Raw genomic sequence first — 24538 nt, 5'->3', positions numbered from 1 at the left:
TACTGTGATAATAATAATAATAATTACAGTGAACAGTAATAACAGTAAATAAATAAATAAACTGTGCAATAATATTTACAGTTATTATGTTAGACATCCCCTATCTCATCCTACCAAAATAATATACATAAATAAAATATTATTAGTATCCTTAGTCGCGCAGTGTTGGTGATAGTACTGTGTCAATATAACTTCAGCCCAAGTTATTGCAGTTCACTTGAACAGTCGAGTGGCGGCCGGCGGAACCATCAGTGATAGAGGGGGGGAAGACAAAGGCCGCTGCACAAACCGGCGGTTGGGAAAACGTTTGTGACACGAATCGATAGAAAGATGCACATGGACTCATCACACCGGCGGGACTTAAAAACTGCAGCTCAGTGTCCACCGATTTCAGTGTAACAGCAAATATAATTTAACATCTGTTTGGGTACGTATGATTTTTTTTTGATTTTTTTTTTACTAAGAATAATTTTTAGCCGCGAGTTAAGCGGGTGCCCGGCCTTAGGCTAAGCGTTTAGCATGCTAGCTTCCAGGCTCAAGCTGTGTGATAGTTCATTCAGGGCATGCAGACTGGTTAACAGAACTGATTTTAACTTATTTTTTTTAATTTCCCAAAGTAAAATCACTATATCCTTACAGCATTAACAAGGTAATGGTAACCAAGCATTTTATTACATAAGTGTTTTTTAAGTAAGGTTTCTTTTTTTTTTTTTTTTGCCTTGCTTATGTTAGTGTTAAATAGCTAAATAGCTATCAAAGCTAGTTTTGCTGGGAAACTAATTGGTTCCTGGTTTGTGTTGTGTACTATTATTGATCTAAATACCTGTGGAGAAAACATGTGGGCAACATGGGTAAAGCCTCACCAATTAAGGTGTATGCATAGGCACTTTATATACTGTACTCTGTGAATGTTCTAGAAAGATGAATGAGACGCTCATAATAAATACATTTAACTAATTTGGAAACTAATAGATTCACTTTAGGTGTAAACACAAGCATGCTGCAGTCATGCCGGGACCATCTTAGAAAAGTAGAGTCCTTTATTGTAGTTAGAACCTTGTGGGGGTTCTTTCATAAATTTCAGAGAAGATCAATCTCTATACACTGTTGGTTTGGTCAATTAAATATGAAGTATATTTTTAAAAATGTATCCAAACCCTCTGTAAGAACTTATAGGAAAGAAGGGCAGCTTTCTTATCTGTTTGAAAGAGAAGTTCTGAATCAATTTAAATTCCACTCAGTGATCATCATCTGTGCTCAAGAGTCTATTGTTCTGCCTTCAGGCTGGCTGTAGATTGACAAAGATTAAGCGTAAACATTAGGCCAGTGAAAAGATTAAAGAGTCACCTTTGAGTATTTGCAAGATTTTTCTTTTTTGGGGGTGTTTTAATGTATTTATTGTGTACATTTATTCCTTTAGTAGGGATGCTGCAGTATCGTGCCTGAACATCGTTATCTGCTAATATCATCCTTGTTGACTGCCATCGTCCTATTGGTAAATACAGATGGCAGTAGTTGGTGTTTTTCCTATGTCAAATCATTTTGTTTCAGCTAAATGTTTAAATATGGATGAAATAATGTAAAATAGTTGAACTATATTTTTTATGAGTACGTTATTTCCCTGCATAAGAATAAATAAATAACATAGTATACTGATGATGAGCAAATTCTTGTTTAAATTCCTGATTAAACACAGATTAATGTACCTCTAATGTTATGCATTACCATCACTGTTTCAAGCCTATGAGATATAAAGTGATCTTTTTTTCTTTTTCTTTTTTTTTTGCAACACAACCAAATTTATTAAAAGGAATATTACCACTGTCAAAGCAACCTGTACCTTGATAACTTCATAACATACCTGTTTTCTTTTTCTTCCTTAGCATCCTCGGAGGTGAGAGAGTTTGTGGTGACATGGTTATATATTGTGGATGGCACCGGACAGCCATGGACCCGAATAGCCGCAGCAGCTGTTTGCCAATAACTGGTGAAGACACTGGTTTGGAGGCTTTGGCCTCACCACTGGCGGGGTATTTGGGAAAAGTCAGTAGAGCTCTTGTTCTCCTCTCATTGTCACTTGCGCAAAGCTGAATTGTATTTGAAACTGGACTGTGACTGGACAGTACCAAAGCAAATTCAAAAAACAAACAAAAACGGAAATCTTTGGTTGTAAAAGGCGAAAGTTGGTACGTTACTTATCTTGACAGGCTTAATATTGGTAAATCTGTCATACTGTAACATGGGAAACTGTGTACTACTTATGATTTTATTACAAGTATGCATCTGCTTTCAAGTACTTGACTCCCCCTGTCCTGCCTCACTTGAACTGCTCCTCACTACAAGCATTAAAACATAAATCTTGATCGGTCTTGTAAGGTAAATCAAGTAAAGTAAGTTTCAATTCATGTGTACATAATGTGTAAATATATAAAAGTAAGGCTGCTGACAGATAAAAGAAATGGTTGATTTAAAAAAAAAAAGTCATTAATCAGTTGAAAATATATGCAGTCTAAAATCTAAAATGTTAATGAATGTCATCAGTTAGATCTTTTTCTAGATTTGTGTTTTCTTTTAAGCTGTTGTCTTCAGTTCACCTGTGAACTTGGTAAACTTGGTAGACATTTGGGGCTTTAACATACACCATGTTTTGTCCCCAGGTGCAGGGAAGAGCTGCTTCACTGGACTATTGCCCTTGGTGTACATCGAAGGGGCTGAGCTATGCTCTACACTCGTACCGAATCAGCCTCCAGGATTCGATCACTCTCTGCACAAACCCACAGGTAAGTCCAACCACTGATGTCACAGTTTCATGTATTTGTTTTACCGTCATCTCTGTTAACCTCTTTGTATCCATTCCCTCACAGTGCCTTTTCCCACTGGTCAGCCGCTCCTTGGAGGATGTTTTGGCTAGCTTGGATGCCGTGGAGCCAGTTGTTGGGAACAAAAGAAAAAATGCCTCCACAGAGGAAAAGGAAGAGTTGATTAAACCTTCATTCAAACGTCTTCGATCAAGTGAACTTGGTGGTCTTGAGCCACAAGGTGCAACTGCCACACCTGTTAGCCCAGCAGAGGATGGTGCTGTAAACGCTGTCAGAAATGGCCAATATGCAGAACCCACGACAGATGAGGAAAAGCTGAATGGATACCACAGGGATTATCGAGTTGCAGAAGTGACAAATAGGGAATCGGTGGAAGAAAATGATCCAGACAGTGTTGCTTATGCAGATGGTCTTGCCCCCTCTATACTCTCAGCCTCAGCTGAAAGCCCCCTGCACCTTTCTTTGACTACTGATGAAAATGAGGCTGTGCTCAGTTCTCATAGCAGTACCCATGGTATATCAGGGATTGAGTTAAACCACGAGAGGAGTCTTCCTGGGATGCAAAACGGCTTTAAACAGGACATTCATTTAAATGAAATCGATATTTCACAGAGTCCTCAAAGTGAGCAGACAATGTGTACAGAAATATCACGGACTGAAATCTGTAAGAATACCGAGGGCATTAAGTCAGAGAGTGAGGATCTATCTGGTTCACCATTAAAGGAGTCAGAAGATCTTGTACCTATTCCAGATCAGCTTCTCTGGAGGAACAGTGACAACCTGTGTTGGCTGGACTCGCTTCTTGCTGCTCTGTTCAACTGTAAGAGTTTGCAAAGGTGTAAACCTAAAGACGAACCTCAGCAGTCATCTCTGTGGCAGCTCCTAAAAGGATATGAAAACATATGTGCGGCCATGCAAGTCCAGCAACAGGCTGGCAGTGGTAAGTTGAAGTGAATTTCAATCTATGCACGAGTGTGATGTCTAACTTTTATTCGTTAATGTCTGTTTTCATCTGTTGATTGTTACAGTGAACAACAGGCTAATAAGATGCATTAGTAGTTATAGCTGTTGTCTAAGGAAAACAAAGTTCTTAACAGAAAGTGGCTGTGACTTTAGCCCCATAGGCCTCCATGAATAGACTTGTGGAAACCCAGCATTTGTTGTATTTGTTTTGCTTATCTGAAAATTTTTTCTGACTAGATGGCATTGTGCGGGTTCCAAGTCATGTGCTGCAAAAGGCCACTGCAGACCTTCAGAGTCTAAGAATGTCAGTCTTCAGACTACTGCAACCCAAGCTGCACTGCAAACTCGGTAAGCTCAAGAGTTTTACACTTACTGAAGGTTCATGACAGGTTGGTGTTTTCAGGCAGTCTTAAGTCATGTCTTTAAGAGACAAGTTTTTCAGGGAATGCTATTTAAAAGCGTAAGCAGAGTGGTGTTCTCCTGTTGAAGCATTTATTAGCATCTCTATGTTCAATGAGAACATTGAAAATAAAGGTGCAGCTGTGCTGAGATCCCCATGAGGAATTTCTGTCTCTAAGGAATGTTGTCCTTTTTCTGTGTATTACTGCTACTGGTTTAATCCACACACATTATCTGCTCAGTCACACTAAAACCAGAGTCAGCCAAAGCCTTAATTATAAGGCAACTAGTGCTGGAGGGGTCGCATTTGCCCAAACAATACAGGAAGTAGGGTGGGGCAACTAACCAGATTTTATTTTCATTTATGAGTTTGACATTCAGAGATTATGTAAACAAGATAATAGAGATAAAGCAATTATTGTATTTGTTTCACTTTCACTGCTTCTTTTTGTCTGGTGTTATAAAATCCAACATTCATTAACAATGCCAGATTTTTCTGGTTAGTGCTGTTGCCTTACAACAAGAAGGTCCTGGGATTGAATCTACCAACTGGCCGAGCATTTCTATGCAAAGTTCTCCCTGTTTCCGTGTGGCTTCTCTCTGGCTTTCTCCCACAGTCCAAAGATATGCGTTTAGTTGGATTAGGTTAATTTGTGATTCTAAATTACACCATAGGTGTGAAAGTCAGTATGAATGTCTGTGTTAATTCGACTAACTGGCAACCTGTCCAGTATGTACCCTGTCTCACACCTTGTGGCAGCTGGGATGTGCTTCCTGCTCCTGAATTGGATAAGTGGAAGAGATGACAGATTTTTCTCTTTCCTTAATAGACCACCCTCTGCCACTGTGTATTATATTTTGTTCTGTTCAGCCAAGAAAAAGTTCAGTAAATGTGTCTTGTCTCTGATGTCAGACTTGTGTTCTTAATATTGACCATAGTTTTTGTCATAATTGAGGAGCCGGTTGGGAAGGTCATTCCATAAAAATCTGCATTTGTTTTCAGTGAATGCATGCAAAAATTTGCCTTCATAATATGAACACTGTGCTATTTGCAGATTTTTTTTAAATGCACAGGTGTTGCTTGATATTTAGCACTTATGATTTACATTGTTCCTGGGCTGATAAACGCATTAAAAGCGTAATCTATTTTACACCCAGTCCAAGCGTTACAATCTAAAGCCAAAATCTTTTGTTCAGCACAATCTGTAATCAACTTTGAGCACCAATATCAAGGTATACATATCATTGCTTCAGTATCAACACTGGCCCAATTTAATGTCTGTTATGTAGAGTAAGCGAAACAGTCAGTGGTATCCTGAATGTTTATCTTTTTGTGTGTGTGTTTGTTTTTGTGAACAGATAAGAGTGTGTTTTGGGTAAACTTACAAGGTTCATATCACCATTTGGGAAGAGGGCCTGTAAGAGCCACAGTCTTAAGACGATTTAGTTTAAATTTTCCGCAGACTTCAAAGTTAATTTCTAACTTTTGCATAAGAAAAGCGTAATGTATAAAAATAAGTGCATGTGCATTTGATTGTTAATGTTGCTGTCTTTATAATAATGAGTGACAGCGTACAGTGGAGTCAGACAGGGAGCTTCATTAGGTATCGGTGGGTGTAGTTTTTATACCGTGTGACACTATTTTAATAATATAAAGTAAACATCTTAAATCAGAATTACATATCCTGTCGCACGCCTCAGACCTAAGTTACAGCTCATTAGTGTCTTGTTTAGATACTCTGAAGCAATACCCTTACATCGGCCGTTCAAAACAACTTGTAGAATCTGAAAGGTCTTTTTACTAGAGGTGGGAATCACTGGACATACTACATTATGTTATTATTACAGTGCTTCACCCACAATACAGTATTATTGGAATGTGTTTATTTATTTATTGTCAGATTTTGCAATATGCTTTTATTGTTGTTGTAATAGTTATTAGTTTAGAATTATTGCATTAAATGTGAGTTCTCAGTGCCAAATTATTTCCTTAATATTAGACTTTGTCAATATCTGTTTTAGCCAATAAGATGAAGTTATCTCATTTCAGTTATTTCATTTTAATTTTTGCTTCCAAAAGAGATGTCAAGCGCAGCAACGCCGTCACTAAAAACTGCCATAAATGTTACCACAACATGAGGGTCGGCCTGTGATTGAATGTGGTCGTACTGTTTTTGATAATATGGGAATTAACTGTGAAACATTTTAAAAACCACATATAAAACGCACATTTTAAATGCAACATTTCGAAACTGAGATTTTATAGAATATAGGAAACCTCAACCTGATTTTAGGTATTTGTTAAAAACGACTTTAGATTTCGAAAAAAACCTTCATATTATACTCAAACTCCTTCTGGACCACCAGGAATTGAGCAGCCAAACTTGAAGCACAGCTGGATCTTGGGTCCCTGAAGGTTCTTATCTATATCAGATAAAATTATGTCGTTATTTTGCCTAGCAACCACCTAGCAACGGGCTAAAATGACCCATTTATAGCATATAAACATCATCTGCCATGTTTGGGGGTGGTTGGTTTTTTTTGTTTTTGTTTTTGTTATGTTTTTTTTCCCACATTCTCCACCTCTCCACAAGGTTTCATGATCTTGCTGACAGACATGACACTGAACATGAACTGGCAGAAGAAAAGCTGCATGTTTGTTTATAAATACATGTATTTTATGACCAGGGGTGTTTTCTTTAAGTGTAGTTTTAAATATATACATTGAGCTCAAAGCATGCATTAGGTAATGGAGATGGGCTCCGACTACCAACCTGTCCAGGAAATGTTGCCTTTACATTATTATTTGAGAAAATGCTGATCATTAAAGCATTTTTCAGTCTCTTTGGTGCAACAAGTAAAGTCCACAGTGTGACTCAGCCTTTAGTCTTCAGCCATTCAAGTCTTAATAGGTCATACACCAGACAGGTCTTGCTGCCCAGTTCTGCATGTCTGGTTCTTGTTTGTTCAGGATTTAGCTTGTTGCAGCACATTTTAGCTGATAAAGACTAAACATTTGCATTAGGAGATGATAGAATTGCTCAAATATATATGTTTAAAGAAAAAAACAGGGAGCAATTAATTCTGTTTAAAGAAAAAAAAATCTCAAAAGATCTTTGGAAAAAAATGGGGGGGCAGTTGATAAACACTTGTTCCTTGGCTTTTTGAGGGTTTTTTGCTAGCCATCTTTGCCATAGCTTTGTCTGTACATTTGCCAAGTAATTTCTTCCCACATACTCCCTAAATTCAGAAAGTTTAGTTGGACCACATGCAGGGTAAAAAAAAACAAGATTCCTAGCGTGGACTGCTGATATAATCTTAACTTGTTTATTTTAAAGTAATAATAAAAAAGTCAAATGTTTTCTGGACTGCATTTCTGAATCCACCAGCAGTTATAGGAAACCAGTGTTAGGTCAGAAACGATATGCAAATCTCGCCACGCTACTGTGAGCAAGGAAGAGATGTCTGAGCGAATGCAAACTCAACCGCACAAGGCTCGTGGGGCCCCTCAAGCCCTCTGTTCTTGAATATTAATTTTCAACATAGCCTGGTGCTACAGTTTTTTCCAGCAGATCAGTGACAAAAGAAGTATTTAAAGAAGCAGTTGGTCCTGTTCTGGCAAGTTCCTTCTGTAAAATGTAAACACGTACAGTAGTTTACACACTTTTTGAAATGCCCCATCTGAGAACTTCAAAAAATAAAATGCTTACCTTAAAATTGTTTTTATTTTTACTTTCTGTTATGTGTAAAATCCTTTTATATATTTGGCGTTTCACAAGAAAATACCACATAACACAATGCGGTATTGAGTACCAGTCACTCTTTTGTGTAGACTTAATCTTAAACCCTTCACAACAGTCATTATCACCTGATGGTATCAGAAAGACACAGGTCTGGGCAGGCAAACCTTGGATTTTGCTCAGTTTGTTGGAGCCAAATTATTACAATATATAAAATCTGAAAAATGCATGATCTAAGTGCAAAGGGATGGATGGGAATAATGAAGATAAATGCCAAGCAGGCGATGGCTATCCTGATGTGATATCTAAAGTTTATCTTAATCCCCATTCACAGATTGTTTTTAAAAATCACCTGGAATAGGAGCGTGCATCTGAGCATGTAACAGTGTTCGAAGTCTGACATGTTTTTACTTTTCAGGTCAGAGGGAAACTCCAGTATTTGCTATGCCGCTGCTGCTCGTGATGGATTCTTGGGTAGAGTGTCTCTTCAAGGCAGCCTTTTACTGGGAGATGAAGTGCAGCGAATGTAAAACGACTGTGAGAAAAAGGTAGGTTCATTTCTTTTTAACCAGCTGAGGTGTACAAAATACTGCATTACACTTTATTGCATAAAACTTTATTCCATGATCTTAGTGTAAGCACAGCACAGAGTAACTGTACTGCTGGGAGCAGATGCATTGTTTATTATAAGAATTGGAAGAGGCCCAACTCTGCTTTGGGCGTCTCTCAAGAGGGCAAAGGGAAAATATGAAATATTAAGTAATTGAAGGCAAATTTGTATAAATTCCTGGGCTGCATTTCTGCCAGAAATGTTATCAGATACATAAGCTTTGAAAGCTTAGCTGATGAAAGTCAACATCTCAAATAAATGTGATGCCAGCAATACATTACAAAAAACTTGGTAGTGGCATTTTTTAACTACTTAGTTGCACTTCTCATCATCACTGTATTGTATTGTCTGAATCCTAAATACATTTTATGCTGTAATTTTTCAGGGTTATGAAGACTCTTCCTACCTTCACAAATATTTTACCTGATTGGCACCCACTAAAAGCAGCACACTTGGGCCCCTGCAATGTGTGTTGTAAGAAGAATGAGACGAGGACTATGGTGCTGGAAAGGTAAGAATCAAAAGAATCAAAGTGTTGTGGGGTTTTTGTTTGTTTGTTTTGGTTTTGGTTTTTTGGGGGGGGATTTTGGGGTTTATGAACATAAATTAGCATCTTGTTGAATTGTTTTAGTCCAGTGTCTTCAAACCACAGACGTTGGTGAAATTTACTGTATCCAGTCATGGAAGGGATTATTAACTACTTAATGAACACATGAATAGAAGTAAAAGATCAATAAATCTAATCATCACGATTACCAATACACTCACTGGACACCTTATTAACTACCTTGCTAGCATAAATCCCTACACCATTACCCCATCATCATCAGTCTGAACTGTCGACACACCACAGATTGTAGATCCATGCTGCCATGTTTTTCACACCAAATTCTAACCCTTCAGTCTGAATTTTACTGAAGATATTAAAACTCATCAGTTTAACCAATCATCTGTTACTCAATTTTGTTGAGCCCGTGTGAATTGTAGGACCCGTTTGTTTTGCTTGGCTGACAGGAGCATGAGCCAGTGAAGTCTTAGGCATCAAGGTTCAACCTGCTCTTCATTCAGAGTTGCTTTTCTTCATACCTTGCTTCTAACAAGTGGTTATTTGAGCTACAGTTGCCCTCCTATCAGCTTAAAGCAGTCTGGCTATTCCTCTGTGACCCCTGCCATCGACAAGACATTTTAACCCAGAAAACTGCTGCTCGCTGGATATTTTCTTTCTTTCAGACCATTCTCTCTGAAACCTAGAGAGTAAATGAGCAGGTTTAGAAAGACAGACCAACCCGTCTGACACTGACAATCATGCCAGTTGAAAGTCACTTAAGTCTCCTTTCTTCCTCATTCTGATGCTTACTTTGAACTTCAGTAGATGCTCAGTTCGTACGAGCATCTGTACCACCTGATGTCATGGTCTTAAATGCAGTGACTTTTTGCCATGTGATTGGCTGATTGGATATTTCCTTTAACGAGCAGTTAATTGTCCAGTATATCTTATGCAGCATTTTTTCTGCTTAAATATAAATGGAAATACAATTTGACAAAAAAATATATACATATTAAAGTGGGTCATCTGTAGCAGTGGTATCCTTATGAATATACTGTGAGAGTAATAAAGAGAGTGCAGCTCAGAGTTGAAATATTGCAGGGTATATTTTTCTTTGCAAAACTAATGCACGGATTGATTAAAATAAATACGATTTTTCAAAAAACAAAACAAATAAATTTTTAAAGTCTGTCTGGATTTTCACTTTTTTATACCTCTAAGCACTTTTTGCTTTTTTTCTTTGCTTTGTTTTATAGTCTGCCTCCAGTGTTTGCACTGCACTTTGTGGAGGGGCTCCCTAACAATGATGTCAGTACGTACACCTTCAGCTTCAAGGGCAGAAACTACTCCGTCACCACTGTCATACAGTACAAAAGTCACCTGAAGCACTTTGTCACCTGGACTTGCAGCGCTGATGGTACGTATTTGTATGTGAAATGTGAACAGATGACAGAATTATTTAATGTTGTGCAAATAAGAGTATCGAATGTTGAAACTGAGAAATATTTATTTATTTAAAAATATGCCGATTTCAAATGAATCAGAAGAATTTCAAAACGGTAGGACGGGGCATGTTTACCACTATGTTGCATCAGCTCTCCTTTTAACGACAGTGCGTCGCTGTAGATCAAAAATAAAGTTGTTTTTCCATTCTCGCTTGATTTCAGATGTTCAGTAGATGCTGTGTACAGACATGTAGTCTTCTTCTAAGAGTGCTCAACATCATCTCTCTTTGTGTCTGAAACAGTTTCTGTGGGATAAATGGTTTCTTTATTGTTACACAACCTTTTCAGCCTTTTGTTGCCCCGTCCCAACTCTTTGATGCATATAGTTTTTCATAAAATCATAAATAAGCATTTCAAAACAAAAGCATTTCTCACTTTAAGCATTTGATATGTCATCTTTGTAATGCATTTTTTTTTTCATTTTATAAGTTGAATTTGATTAAATAGATATTTTGAAGTTGTTGCTCCCGTTATTTAGTGCAGTATTTTTACACAACTAAATGAGATCAAATTAGGTTTGTTTGTTTTTTTTCCTTTTTTTTTATTAAACTGGAAGTTACATTTAAGTGCTTTTCTTTGTGGTTGAATCGCTTAATGGTTGAGTATGATTTGACTCTGCTGTAGTTTGCCAACAGCACATTCTGCTGGACAGTTCATGCAAGAGAAGATCCCTATTTGCTGTCTATTTCACTGTCATTTAACAATTAGATTTATTTAATAATTTTATTGAATGATTAGATTTTATTTTGTATCTAGCTTACCGATTTTGCAAATGTAATGTTATTGTGATGTGTAGTTATTGCTTTCACAAGTTAGATAATTAATTAGTCTGCAGTATGCTTTGAATAGATTAGACATATGGCAGACTGTGTTGCGCAGAGTTGCTCTTGGAAGAGACAAGAATTCTGCATTATTTATTTTATTTTATTATTTAAGTTCTTCTTATTCATTGGTCACATAAAACAAACCCTTGATATAGACGACCATGTTGAACCTGCAGCATTTTGCTGTAACCATTTGTGCTTTTTTTTTTGTTTTTGTTTTTTGTGCAGGCTCATGGCTGGAATATGATGATTTAAAATACCCTGACTGTAAGACCCACCAGAAGCTTCAGGTCCCTGCTGATGAGATGCATATCGTCTTCTGGGAGGTGGAAGATGACAAAGAGCTTCACATCTGTTCTTCCTCCTCCACATCTGCCCTCTCTGACAATGAGAGAAACAACAGTTTAAATGAAGGTTCGGTAGCGGATGAGGTGTTGGCTCACAGTCCAGATCAGTCTCTTCTTATTCCTCATAACGACACCGACATCATCTGTGCTCTCACCGAAGACACCAGCAGCATCATGGACACAACAGTTACGGCAGGCGTTGATACTTCCATAGGTGCCACCACTTTGCTCGACACCTTTGAGGGCCTAACCCACAGTGACATCATTACGCTCACACTGGTTGAAGTAAAACCTGATGTAGAAATGCAGTCTTTAAACAACAACCACAAAACTGCAGATCTGAGCACCGCTAGTAAGAATGAAACTCTTGACTCTACACCAGACAGTTCTTCTGCTGCCGAAGGTAATGAACTGCATCACTGTCCCAGTGTTGACCTTCCCTCCACCTTAAGTGATCCCGACTCAGGGGACGGCTCGTCCAGCGATCCGACATTTGTGCCCGGTGCCAGGAGAGGACGAGGGAAAGGAATCGGCAGGGGGAAAACCGTCAGCAGAGCAAAAGGTAAAAAGGTAGCTTCATCAAAAGCAGCTTTGCATACTTCACCATCGACATCTTCAGAACCCTGTGGAGTAAACTGTGAACAGCCTGTGGTGCCTGATACTCAGGATAAGAGTCCATCTACTGAAATTACACAACAGGGTTCCCTCATGTCTTCTACTGATAACCCACCCCTCTCTGCCAATCAGAGCGATCCCACATCAGCATCACTACTAGATCAGAATGCTCGCTGGTCCTTCCTGCTTAGCAAACATCCGCTAAACCAAGTTCAGAAGTCCACTGCTAAGTTTGCCCCTGCCTCAGTCACACAATTAAAGCCCCCTCCTCCTCCTCCTGTTCACTCTACCCCCAACCCTGTGAAGAGACCGCATCTTCCAATGGCGCTCTACCCAAAACCACAACTCCGAACAGAGGACAGCAAAGATCTGCCAGTGAAAGCTGCAGACATGTACGGGGCATTTTGTGCTAAGAGCTTAAACAACCAGAGACCCCTCCTATCACCTACTGTGCAGTCACAACCAGTCACTTCTAATCCCCTAACCAACCCTACAGTGATGTCTAATACGTCCCTGATTACACCTGGAGCAAAGGCACTCCTTAAAGCATCTCTAAAGAGACATGGCAGCCATTCCTCAGAGGTTCCTGTAGGCCTCGGCACCACAGAAGCCCTCAGATACAAACTTCTAAAGCAACTCAAATCAAGGAAGAAGCAGCTTGCTAGAATCAACAAGATGTTGGATAAACATGGGGGACTACGGCTCCGACCGGACAGCACTGACTTGGACTCTCCCAGCACCGTCACCTCAAGCACGTACGATGGCGCCACCAGTGAGGACTTCCTGTCGGACTTGCTCTCACCGGCAACGACAGCCAGCAACCTTTCACCAGACAGCACGGGCTTCTTCGAGATGTTTGGCAATGGGCCTGAAGGAACTGAGTGCATGGTCGGAGCTGCTGGGAGACCATCAGAGACGAATGGCGGAACGAACGGGCAACATGATGAAAACTTCCTTGACGAGTTCCTCTCTCGGGCTGTGAGTCATACCCCGACCGACATGGAGACCGAGGCACTCAGCGCACTTGACCTTTTCATTTAAGCTATGATGTTTACCATTATGTCGAGTTGTTTAACAGCTATACCTTGTCTTTTTTAGTTCAGATTAAAGAAGGGAGAACTCCTCAATGTGTATTTATGTTTCTGTTAATGAAGGTTTGTAGGTGTGTCAGTCATGTTGGAGACATGTTTTTTGAAATTTTGGCACTTTGAATTTAGGAACTGGCCATTTGAAGCCAATGAAATTTTGTTTCTGTTCGTGTTGATGCATTAATGTTATAACTGTCTTTTAGTGTAAATAATAAATTCTTTATATGATTCTTGTACTTGTACAAAATGTCAGTTATTATGAAAAGGAAGGGGCAGGACATAACCATAACCTCCAACTAGCTTTGCGTTTGAGAAATAAAATATTTTTGTTCAGATTTTTCAACTTTAGTTACTTAAAACTTTAATATTAAATGTAAAATGGGCTGGTTTCAGGTCATTCAAGTACCCAGTTATTGGTTGAGTACCATACTACACACTTGTGTTTTTAACAATAAACAATTTAATGATATACCATATTCGCAAGAGAATCTCAGGAAATTTGGTAGCAGGTAAATTTGCTGCCAACCACAAATAATTCAGAATTTACATTTGGTGGCTGCAGCTTTGTTTCAGAATTGATTATTGCGTGCATGTTTTACACAACCAGGTGATAAGTTTTAAATAAGATACAGCATTAGCATTGGCAACCTAGGCTTTTGAGTTGTGTCATTTATTGGTGAGGAAATTTAAAATTAACCACTTCATAAAGGAAAGCTGTCTGTGTGTGTGGTCCTGTGGGTGGTATCGATTTGTAGAGTGAAGTTTTTATATAAAGCACCCTGAGTCAGCTTAAATGACGATATATAAAGAAACTAAACTCGAGGAAAAGGGCGTTCCCATACCGGGAGTCGAACCCGGGCCGCCTGGGTGAAAACCAGGAATCCTAACCGCTAGACCATATGGGATTTGCGGCCAAGAGTCATCATCATATGTATATGACATAAATGAATGGCAAACGAATCCGGAAATGACAGGATGGTGGTGGTACTTTTGTTCGTGGCGCCATGACGTTCCTAAAATAACTTTAACGTTAGCGATTCATTCCCCGAAAGCTGACACAGAACTGCATGTTTTAAGCTAGCTCCTTAGTCCAGCTCATCTTCACTGGTGTTGTAAACCAAAGGCATTATAAACATGTTCGGTGTTACACTGTAGGTGTGAGGAAGAAGTGTGCAAAAATAATTTCTTTTTAATTAAGAACGACATTAGTTTCTGGATATCTTCGGGTTTGGGGGCTTTGTAGAGCGGAGGACGTCTTTATTTGGATTTAGTCGATACGAGAGCGCATCAAAGTCATTCAATATAAGGTTTTGAAAAGAGATTTAAAAAAATCAGCGAGGACGTTGCATTTCCTTTGAAAGGCGCACGCAGGTGCTATTTGACTGTAAGTGGGTCAAATCAGAATAAGAATAAGCCAGCTCTATCTTACTGTACTTAACCCCTATTCACAGCAGACTGGTAAAGAATAGACATCTAAAAGTAGGACACTGATAACTATGAACATGAATATCTACTCTACTTTTACTCTTGTAGGATAATAAATGATTCCATTGTTTCTGGGGGGTAATTTACGATGCTGTAATTTACGTTCTTCTAGGAAACTAGAAAATAGGTCAGCAATTAATTGAAACATCTGCAAACATACTCGGAATTACTATATATAAGGCAAAAAAGAGTTTGTACAATTCCAACAAACTTGAGAGTCAAGTTTTGGTATGACCACCTTTATTCTTCAACACATCCTGAACTCTTTTCGACAAACTTTTTTATAATTTCTTAAAGTAGCCTTCAGGAATAACCCAGTAGTCTTCCTGAAGGACATTCAAAGCTCTTATTTGTTGTTATTGCCATGTCTCGACAGCCTCCCTTCCACTGAAACCATTTCTGATGAAACTTCAGTGAAGACATTGGGTCATGAATGGATCATGAAGGGCTAAATGCATCTCTCGGTGCTTTGTCAGGTGGATTTTTTTTTCTTTTTTGACAAAGTTTCGCATACTGTTCACCTGTTGTAAATCTTTTGTCCTCTACTTGCACACTGTGCTGAAATATGCTAGGTTTTCAGCTAACAGCTCCTTGGGAATCACCTTCTTGGTACAAAAATAAAATGTTATGTACGCCAAACTGTGTTATCTTTGACGTTTCATACATTTAACTAAAGAAATTGGAACAAATGACAAAGTATCAAAATATACTATTTTAAAATAATATAAATAACAACAAATTTATATAGAAAGTCTGGCTCTTTTGAGGCAAAATATAAAGAAATGAGGGTTAAATCAAACCTTTTGCACTGTGTTGTATATGTTGACACATTCTCCATGCATGGTCTTGATTATTTAGTGCCAGAATTACTTCAAGTGTCTGTTTTTAACACTACTCATGTATATAATTACTGGGGATAATGAGAGGTGACACATAGCGTAATAGTGATGCAAAATAATTTTGCAAAACATCAAGCTAGGCCTTTACACGCAATCCGGTCTTACACAAGCACACAGAGGAAGTAGCAGAAAAGTTGTTTGCAGCCCTCTGTATTAAGCCAGAGCATCATTTACATAAAGGGGAAGCCACAAACAAGTATGTGGGATGGAGGTGGGATGGGGACAACATGATGTCACGAAGGGAGAGATCAGGCTTATGATTTGTTACTGACTTAGATACGCCCGTTTGGATGTGAAAGACAAGCTTTGTCTCTTTCAGCCCAGCAAACACCTGCTCCTAAAGCTCACACGATAATCATGGACTCCAACAAAGTGGTGGAAAACATCTACCTTCTGGTCATCGTCACTCTTGTCAGCGTGCTTCAGAATGGTGAGAAACTCTAACCCAGTGACTGACAATGTACCGCTCGCATCACAAATGCTTAATCTTGACTCTCTGTTTTTAAGTTTTTTTCGCACAGAAGGTGGAGAGGGAATGCAAGAACCATAATACCCGCACATCAGCTTTTGAGCGAGTGTCTTGTGCCAAGTGAGTGCCCTTTCTTCAACAATTAGTTCTCTATTGCAACATCAATACCAGCGAAATGAAACAATATCACATTTGTTTCCTAATAAGCTTTCCATTCGGCCTCATAATCCACCAAATATTAACTCTATCCAGAGGCAGCCCTCATTTGCTTGAACACTCCCAGGTTGGGGAAAAAGCTGGCTGGCGCTGACCTTATTTGAATACTTGATGGTGAAATAACAATGATATGTGTTAGAGAATTTGCTGTATACATGCATACACATAACGATACTTAATACCCCACACATGTTATCAATTAAATACGTTTGATAAGTATGCCACAGCTAGAAATTTAACCTCTAATATTTATTATAACTGAAAGAACGGCTCAAATCTTAAGCAACGGTTCATTGACTGTCTATAAAAGGAAATACCTGAGCCACTTCCTGCATTTAAGGTCAACCTCTCATATATCTGTTCCATCTATACCGTTGCAATGACATGTCAAGAAGTTTGATTGATTGATCATCAACATGCTAATTCATTCCTTAAATGCTACAACTTTCTGCTGCAATCTCCATGCCCCTTTTCCCTGTGAAGATGCGTCCGGGGAATATATTCATTATGCAGCCGCCCACACATTTAGGTAAAGCACTGTGGACTGCTCACGCTAGAACTCTGGATAACCATTGATTATTGTTATTCATGCATGTTTTTTTTTTACAGTTTTTTTTAAGTTACATGGCCAACTTATTATGTTACCATTTTGTATTACATGTGCAGTGCTTCACACACAGTGTAAGGATTATCCCACATGAACCAATAACCCAAGCTTTCAATCAAAATGGTATTTTTAATGCTAAAATATTCTTGTTAGTGTTATCTGTGAATTTTCCAATGTACTGTTTTACAAAGAAGCAGAAAAATAGTAAAGCAAATTGTTATTTTTAATAAACTGTGCTTCAACCTCTCTTCCTTTGTGAAGTACTTGGTAGTTTGGAAACTATCATTTCCAAGTGTCTTCCCCAACAATTACAACAAAAACCTCACACAATCTCACAAACTCAGGCGTTTCAGTTCTTCTGCCTGTAACTAATCTGCCGTTGCTTCATAGTTTCTTCACACTTGCCTTGAAATGTGCTAATAACAGCTTTTGTTTAAACTTCTTCTCTAGTCGCAACTGCATGGATGCTTACCCCACTTTCTTGGCAGTAATGTGGTGTGCTGGTCTGTGCCTCAGTCAAGGTAATCATTCATGAATGTAAAGGAGGCTGTAAACAGTGCACACCCACACAGGAAACAAAAGCAAACATTTAGAAAAGTGTTTGTTCTCTCCTTGTACAATACAACACAACACAATATGCCTGAAACACTGCTGTTTTTCAAAGGTAGAAGGTCAGATCTGCACATGACTTTACTGGCATTAACCTTCTGTGGCCACAAGGGTGTGGATCATGCTGCTACGATTTAAGGACAAGCTTTAGGCCAAACCGATAAAATAAAATAAAGCACAAGCACAAGTGCTGACATAAAATGCAGTTCCTCTAGTGGCCACTTGAGGCTGGATCCAAAAGCAAGTTAGTCTCCATAGATTCCCATGTCGGCAGACTGGGAGCTTAAAATACCAACCTGTGGTTCAAGCCAGAGTTGTGGTCCAGAGTTTACATCAACTCATCATAGGAATGAATGTCATGCTAATTTGGGGCATTTAATGATTTATTTCAACTGTTCTTTTTTCTGTGTGTAGTGATTTGTTTGAATCTATTTTGGATTCTTTGTAATCCACACATGGTTAAAAGTTTAGATACAGGCTCCAATATATACCCCACTAAAATTTAGATAAATGTCCCTTAGTAATTTGGACCTCAAGCAGATGCTTTTGGAAGCCTTCAAGAACCTTCTGGAATAACTCTGGTTGGATATTTGACCAGTCTTGTTGGAAGGATTGGTAGATTGCATTTAAATTGGCTGATTTCCTGGCACCGTCCTGGCTTAGCGTATAGGGTTGAGGTGAGGGCTTTGGGATGTTAGCCTGTTCAATGTTAGCCTGTTAGCAAACACACATCGAAATCATTGTCCTGTTCAAACACCCAACTGTTTTTCAACAAGTTTTAACCGTCTGGCTGCTGATTTGAGATGATGTTCAAGAATTTGGATGTAATCCTTTTTCATTATTCCACTTTGTGAAATATACCAGTACCACTGGCAGCAAAACACCCACAGCGTATTATCAAATCACATACAGAATCTTTTTTTTCTGTCCTCTGTTTGAAGCTCCCGCTGCTTTCGCTGGGATCATCTATCTTGTTGTCAGGCAGAAGTACTTTGTTGGATACTTGGGACAAACCTCTCAAAGGTAAATTCCTACAGACTAATAGCATGTATTCTGTGTGTTTAGAAGCAGTATTGCACTAATTTTTCACATCTGTACAGCACCCCAGGATACCTGTTTGGAAAACGGGTCATCACCTTCCTTTCCCTGATGTGTGTCGTTGGCATCGCCAACTACCTGCTGGTGCGCTTCTACGGCAGCGACTATAAAGAATATGTGGAAACCATCACTCAAGCTGCAACTGCTCTTCTGCTTATCCCCTAAATGAGTTTGTGTCTTTCCATGTTAATCCTTTAGCTCCTGGATCTCTGTTGCATTAAAACACTGTTTAAAAGATTCATTGCATTTGTTGGAAAAATAATAAAACCATTTTCACAACCAAATATTGATTCAAAAGCACGAAATCTGTAAACATTTTATTTTGCAGCAGCACAAATTTGATCACTTTAAAACTCCTCAAACAGTACAACAGTTAAAAATCATGTAAAACTGAATATTTACACACACAAAAACAATTTTTGTGACATTCAGAAAGTCTTTTTCAGCCCTTGTCAGTAGCTTCCACCCACTGAACAGACAGAAAATCTGGACTCAGATCCTAAAATCTCCAGAGGTAGGAGAGCCTGCAGCCTGGCAGGATAATATTTCAACCATTCATCTATTTTACTGAAGAAGCAAAAACAAACTCCAGTTAAAGTGAACAGTTAAACTCAACTTCGCATCGTTCTTCATCCTCAGCTGGCTCATGTCATTCTCAACTGTAATGGGAAGAGATGCAAGAAAAGCACAAGTTAGACAAAAACCTGCAACTAAAGAGACTCAAAAACATGAATTTAGTTTAGGATCTGATAGGAACAATTAGAGACACACCTTAAATGTTCTTTTGCTGAAGCCAAGCCAGTGTGGAAAGTCAAACAGAGCATCAGAATAATATTTGAGGGTGAAGGAGGCGTCTCTCCACACGGGCTTGACCTTCATGAGGTCGTCAGATATGAGGTTTTTTGCTGCCCAGCTCTCCATTTCTTCAGTCAGGTCAATCTGAAATGAAGGGAAAGGTAACATTTGAGTGATTCTGAATAAAAGAGGCTCATGCAACAGAAGCACCATGAAGTCCTGCTCACATCCACTCTGTAGCTTTCTCCAGCAACAGAAGAGATGGTCCCATCCATGCCTCTCTCCAGCTGCCACTTGATGAACGGCTCGTTTCCGTCGATGCACACCACATACCGCTTCACCACTGAAACGCAGTTGGGAGAAGTTCATGAGAAAAACAGTAAAAAGGTCAGAAAAGGAGAGAGTTTGCGCAGAAACATGGTGTAAGAAGTATGTTTTCACTGTAATGTGAACTCCACCCAAATCTGGAGGCCTGCATGAGTCAGCTGTGCCAGTGAGCAGCCCACAGCTGTAACATACTGACTGGCTCTATAACTTTATGCACGCTGACAACACAAGCGGTGTTTTCACCACTGTCAGCTCTTTGTACTGTGTGTAATTACTGTTAGATGACAGCTTGTGTGCAGGGAGACACTTACCGCTGAGTTCTCTGGCTGCCTTTTTGTTGCTCACTGAGGATTGTTCTTCGCAGGCTGAAATCAGCAGATAGATCTCCTTGGACAGCAGACTCTTCCTCATGCTGCTGTATTCCCACAAGTTGTGCATTTTGACTTTTCTGTGGCCAAAAGCAAAACAGAAAGAGTTTCATATTCATTGCTTGCGCATATGAACGCATACATAAATAAATAAATATACATTTGGGTGTGCATTTCTGTCTTTCTCACCTTCCCAGCGAGTTGTGGAAAACGATCTTCTTCCCGCAGGACTGGAAGTCGTCGATGAGCACCAGCCTCTTCTCCTCGTTGCAGCGGACTCGGTAACCCGAACCGAGAGTCTCCACTGAGAAACCTGGCGGTGGATTTCTCACAAACTCCTCCACTTCTGTCACTCTCATCCTGCTGCCCGACTGCTTGTTTACCGGCATGCTGTCACGTATATTCTTCTCCTGCCAACGTGTATGTGGTCTAGTTGATGGACTTCTGAGCCTTTAGTAACGCCCACCGACCGCCAAGTCTGAAGAGATGAACTGATATGATTTCCGCTCACTTTGAGCCAAAATAAAAGCCTTTAGCTACCGCGCTATGGTGGTGATTCATAGCTGCTTGATCAGGTGATTCAACCTTTTAAACTCATCCTATTTAAAGACGCCAGCGGCCGATTCCAGCTTCTCACAAGGAAAAAATGAAGAAGAAGGAAGATTTTGCATAATTACAGCTGAAATGTATCATAAAAATGTAGTGTCTGTGCACGATTAATTAAATATGATTATGCGTCTATCTTTAAATGTTTATAAAGGGAATAACGTGGTTTTGAACTGTTGGCGAAATAAAACATGGTGAAGACGTCGCGCTTAAAATTAATTTGATCCGTTTTTATTAGAATTGTTTTTTAATTGTTTTTTGTTAAATAGGTCAAACAATTAACCATAGCCCACAGGCAAGGGGTGTCAAACATAGAGCACTGGGGCCAGAATTGGCCGGCAAAAAATCGAATCTGGCCCACTGAACAGCTTTGGAAAATGTATTTCTGGTTTTTCACTATCTAAAGTAAATGCGTGTTTGTGGGTGCGTGTGATTTTTTCATAGTGGGCCCACAGTAACAAAAAAACCCTCATTTTTTTTTTTTTTATTACAGGACATTCTGATCAGTGTGCAATCTCTCCTGTATTTTACAGACCTATTACTTATACTTTATGAGAGTCATGTGGACAAATTTATTCCATTTACTGCAGCAGCATTTCTTCAACGTATAGAAAAACTCAAACTTACTGTTGAAGTTGTACTTTTTATTTTATTAAAAGATATCTGGAGGATTCAGTGTGTAGTTAAACTTCTGTACACTGACAGAAACGGGAGTTTCATTGTGGTCTGGCCGTCATATACAGGTTAACTGAGAAAATATGAGTCCTTGGTGCTATTATTTTGAATTCACTTGTGTTTACTTTCCATTTAGTAGAGTATGATGGATCAGGTTTTATCAAATGACCTACATATACATGCACCTGTAGACCTGCACAAACAGAGACTCAACGATAAAGCAGAGCATTTTAAAACATTGGTGGTTAATGAATAACCTGCAAAGCCCATTATTGTGTTTCTGCTTCATTCCAACAGCCTGCCCCACTTATGGGAATTTCTGATCATGTTGCAGGCCCTGTGCTCAAGCTTTGTTTGTCTCTATGAGCACGTGGTTATATTGTTGCTTTAATTAACTTCAGATCACATCTACAAATCACATATCGCTCATGTTTTGCCATTACTGGACAGGCTCCAGTCTCTGTTCAAACTTGAGCCAGCTTAGAAATAACTAGTTACGCTAACATGCATTGAGAGAGTCACAGTGCTAACCACCTCACCGCTATGCTGCCAATGGAGCAGCATATCGATTTTGATTTACCTGGTAAGGTGGGGAGGCGAACTCTGAGCGGGCTCTCACTGCTGGGGTCAAGTGCACCTACTGGGGGACAGTGTGAGGTGGACTGGTGTCCTAAGGCGAGCTGGCTGGTGTCCAGCTCGCCTTAGGACAATATCTTCCGTGGATCAGAGCACTCACTTGATCTTGATAAATTCAGGAGATTAAAGCAATTTTGGCAAGTGATTTTTTTGTCTCTGTTTGAGAGGAAGCAGAAATTGGTTTCTCTCTTTTTATTGCTGTTAACTGATTGTTTGTATTAAACTGTTCATTAAAAAATCAGAATATCTGACAGCGGTGTTTTGGAAATAGGTTTTCATTATTTTTATTTTTTCCATTGCATTCTGTAGACAAAACATTTACCCAGCAAAGTGAAAGCCCAGTCAGTTCAGTGCATTAAAGGATCAAATGTGGTTCTGTAGGTGAGACTTTAACATTCCAGAGGCTTATAAAAGAAATCTAATAGAAGAGGAAATGGAAAAAGAAACACCAAAATGACACGGTTTTGTAAATGGACTCAGGCGCAGACCGGGAGACCTTTGCAGAAACTGATAGTGCATTTATTTACAGTGGTGTCACCGGGTGATTATATATATACAAGGTGCTCGGGAAGGGTCCGGGGCTCCAGGGGGAAGGGTCAAAACCACACTCTGCTCTTTCAACCAACAATCCCACTCTTTTCCACTCCAGTCGCTCCTCTCGCTCACTCGGGGGTACAAGGACGGGTCCGGGGGGAATGCGGGTGACTCAACGTTCCAGCGACGAGTAGTGTAGGTCTGCCATCTTAAAAAGCCCTTCTGATTGTAGTAACCAGCGCCAGGTGTGATGATGAGCACAGGTGTGTGGGCCAGGGGCGGAGCCCACAGTGAGCACCGCTGTGGCCGGGGAAAGAGGGAGAGAGAGAGAGCACAAGAACAAAACACATGTTGCCTAACACGGAATCAGCCGGTGAGGCACGGGGACCGTGACACAAAATCAAAGTAAAAATATATGATCAGAGACAAAAACACACAAAAATGTTATAATTGTTCATAAAAGCAAAAAATAAACACATGCACATACAGCACATACAGTGCTAGTAGAAGAAATAAGGACTTTCCATCATCATGCAGAAAATGTGAAGTCTCTGAGACAGCAGGTATCAAATTCATCTGTAATGAACACAGTGAATAGTTACAGTATGACAATAATACCTGATGTTCCACACATCATCCATTAGATGAGTTTTGACAGGTACGCTACAGCTAATCACCATTAGGTGATTTCTAACTCACCTAATGGCTCATGTCTGCTTCTGTTAGCCCTGCGTCACAGAGGCAGACATGAGCGTCACACCTGTCCAGTATTGCCCTCTGGTAGCTGGGATAGGCTCCAGCCCCGTCCTCTGCAAGCCTGATGAGGATAAATAGAGGGAATGGATGGATAATGGCTCAATCTTGAATGAAAAGACAAAAAAATAGGGGGAAAAAATCAGCCTGTCATCTACACTTCATTTCATTTGCCCGAACATTTTCTATCATGTACGACAGAAAAGCCAACAGATCTCATGTTTCACGAGCAAGAAATGTATATTTTGTTAAATGATTGCAGCTAATTGCATCTAAATAATCATTGATAAGACCCCTAAATGGTGCTACTCCCTTCATAACCTCTTTTCAAAGGCTATGGATCAAGTGACCTGGTGACCAATTGGTTTGAGTACATATCACAGGCTACAGTGCACGTATTGTTGGGAATAAGCAAACTACATTTGCACTACTTTAGCTAATTTCATACTTTTACACACTTCCATCGTTAATCATTTTCCAAGCACTGCCAGTCACTGCTCCTCCTTGGCCTTCCTTTTACTGCATGCCATTTCCTGCTCTGTTCCCATGGTTCCTGTGTGTCTCTGAGTAGTAAAGGCAAACACGGAAAAAGGTTTGTGAAATTCTCTGAAATACACCGTCAACCATACAGGGATATACTCATCTCTGATGGTCTAATATCCCTGTTGTCTTTTTGTTTTGTTTTATTTTTTTTTAACAGGAAATGAGTGTACTGAAGGAAACTATCAGTAAGACAGAAAAAATAAATAACTCATCTTGTGACGTATGTGTTTTTTACACGAGACCGACTTTGTCACACGTGCTTTATTGTTTACTGCATTGTATTAAGAGAGTGTCGTCAGCATTTCCTGACTTTCCTTCTCGTCTTTGTTCCTCAAACACTTAAAAAGGTTCAGGCACTCAGAAATCTGCATGCTTTGTTGTTGTCGTAGCCACTTCAGCTCTGCTGTCTGTAAATGATCTGTGATTGTTTCCTAGGCTCTGGTCGCAGGTGACCTCAAAAT

At 39.5% G+C, this 24538-nt stretch overlaps 3 protein-coding genes and 1 non-coding gene across 7 annotated transcripts; 2 read left to right on the top strand and 2 right to left on the bottom strand.

Moving 5' to 3' along the window:
• Positions 1 to 262: 262 nt before the first annotated feature.
• Positions 263 to 13693, top strand: uspl1 (ubiquitin specific peptidase like 1). 4 transcript variants are annotated; one of them, XM_031729138.2, is made up of 10 exons: positions 263 to 427; positions 1424 to 1495; positions 1884 to 2043; positions 2658 to 2780; positions 2865 to 3759; positions 4020 to 4130; positions 8340 to 8469; positions 8917 to 9042; positions 10335 to 10495; positions 11636 to 13693. In XM_031729138.2, exons 3-10 carry the CDS (start codon positions 1915 to 1917, stop codon positions 13408 to 13410), a joined length of 3450 nt encoding a protein of 1149 aa, XP_031584998.2. In that variant the 5' UTR covers positions 263 to 427; positions 1424 to 1495; positions 1884 to 1914; the 3' UTR covers positions 13411 to 13693. The 4 variants fall into 4 exon arrangements, with proteins under 4 accessions (XP_031584998.2, XP_031584997.2, XP_031584999.2 ...); XM_031729137.2 differs by having other exon boundaries at positions 1421 to 1495; XM_031729139.2 differs by lacking the exon at positions 1424 to 1495.
• Positions 13694 to 14290: 597 nt separating this feature from the next.
• Positions 14291 to 14362, bottom strand: trnae-uuc. The gene has a single exon. It is a non-coding gene; the product is annotated as a tRNA-Glu (tRNA).
• Positions 14363 to 14373: 11 nt separating this feature from the next.
• On the top strand, positions 14374 to 19124 carry LOC116311913 (arachidonate 5-lipoxygenase-activating protein). Its single transcript, XM_031729145.2, has 6 exons — positions 14374 to 15418; positions 16161 to 16271; positions 16349 to 16430; positions 17584 to 17654; positions 18684 to 18765; positions 18843 to 19124. The coding sequence occupies exons 1-6, from the start codon at positions 15376 to 15378 to the stop codon at positions 19003 to 19005; spliced, it is 552 nt and encodes a 183-aa protein (XP_031585005.2). The 5' UTR covers positions 14374 to 15375; the 3' UTR covers positions 19006 to 19124.
• Positions 19125 to 19144: 20 nt separating this feature from the next.
• LOC116311925 (mesenteric estrogen-dependent adipogenesis protein-like) lies at positions 19145 to 20871 on the bottom strand. Its single transcript, XM_031729165.2, has 5 exons — positions 20520 to 20871; positions 20274 to 20410; positions 19863 to 19978; positions 19612 to 19779; positions 19145 to 19499 (listed from the first exon to the last, which is right to left on the bottom strand). The coding sequence occupies exons 1-5, from the start codon at positions 20717 to 20719 to the stop codon at positions 19485 to 19487; spliced, it is 636 nt and encodes a 211-aa protein (XP_031585025.2). The 5' UTR covers positions 20720 to 20871; the 3' UTR covers positions 19145 to 19484.
• Between the last annotated feature and the right edge of the window lie 3667 nt (positions 20872 to 24538).

Source organism: Oreochromis aureus, linkage group 10 (genome assembly GCF_013358895.1).
Source record: "Oreochromis aureus strain Israel breed Guangdong linkage group 10, ZZ_aureus, whole genome shotgun sequence".
Classification (NCBI taxonomy): domain Eukaryota; kingdom Metazoa; phylum Chordata; class Actinopteri; order Cichliformes; family Cichlidae; genus Oreochromis; species Oreochromis aureus.
This window is presented reverse-complemented; position numbering and strand designations above follow the sequence as displayed.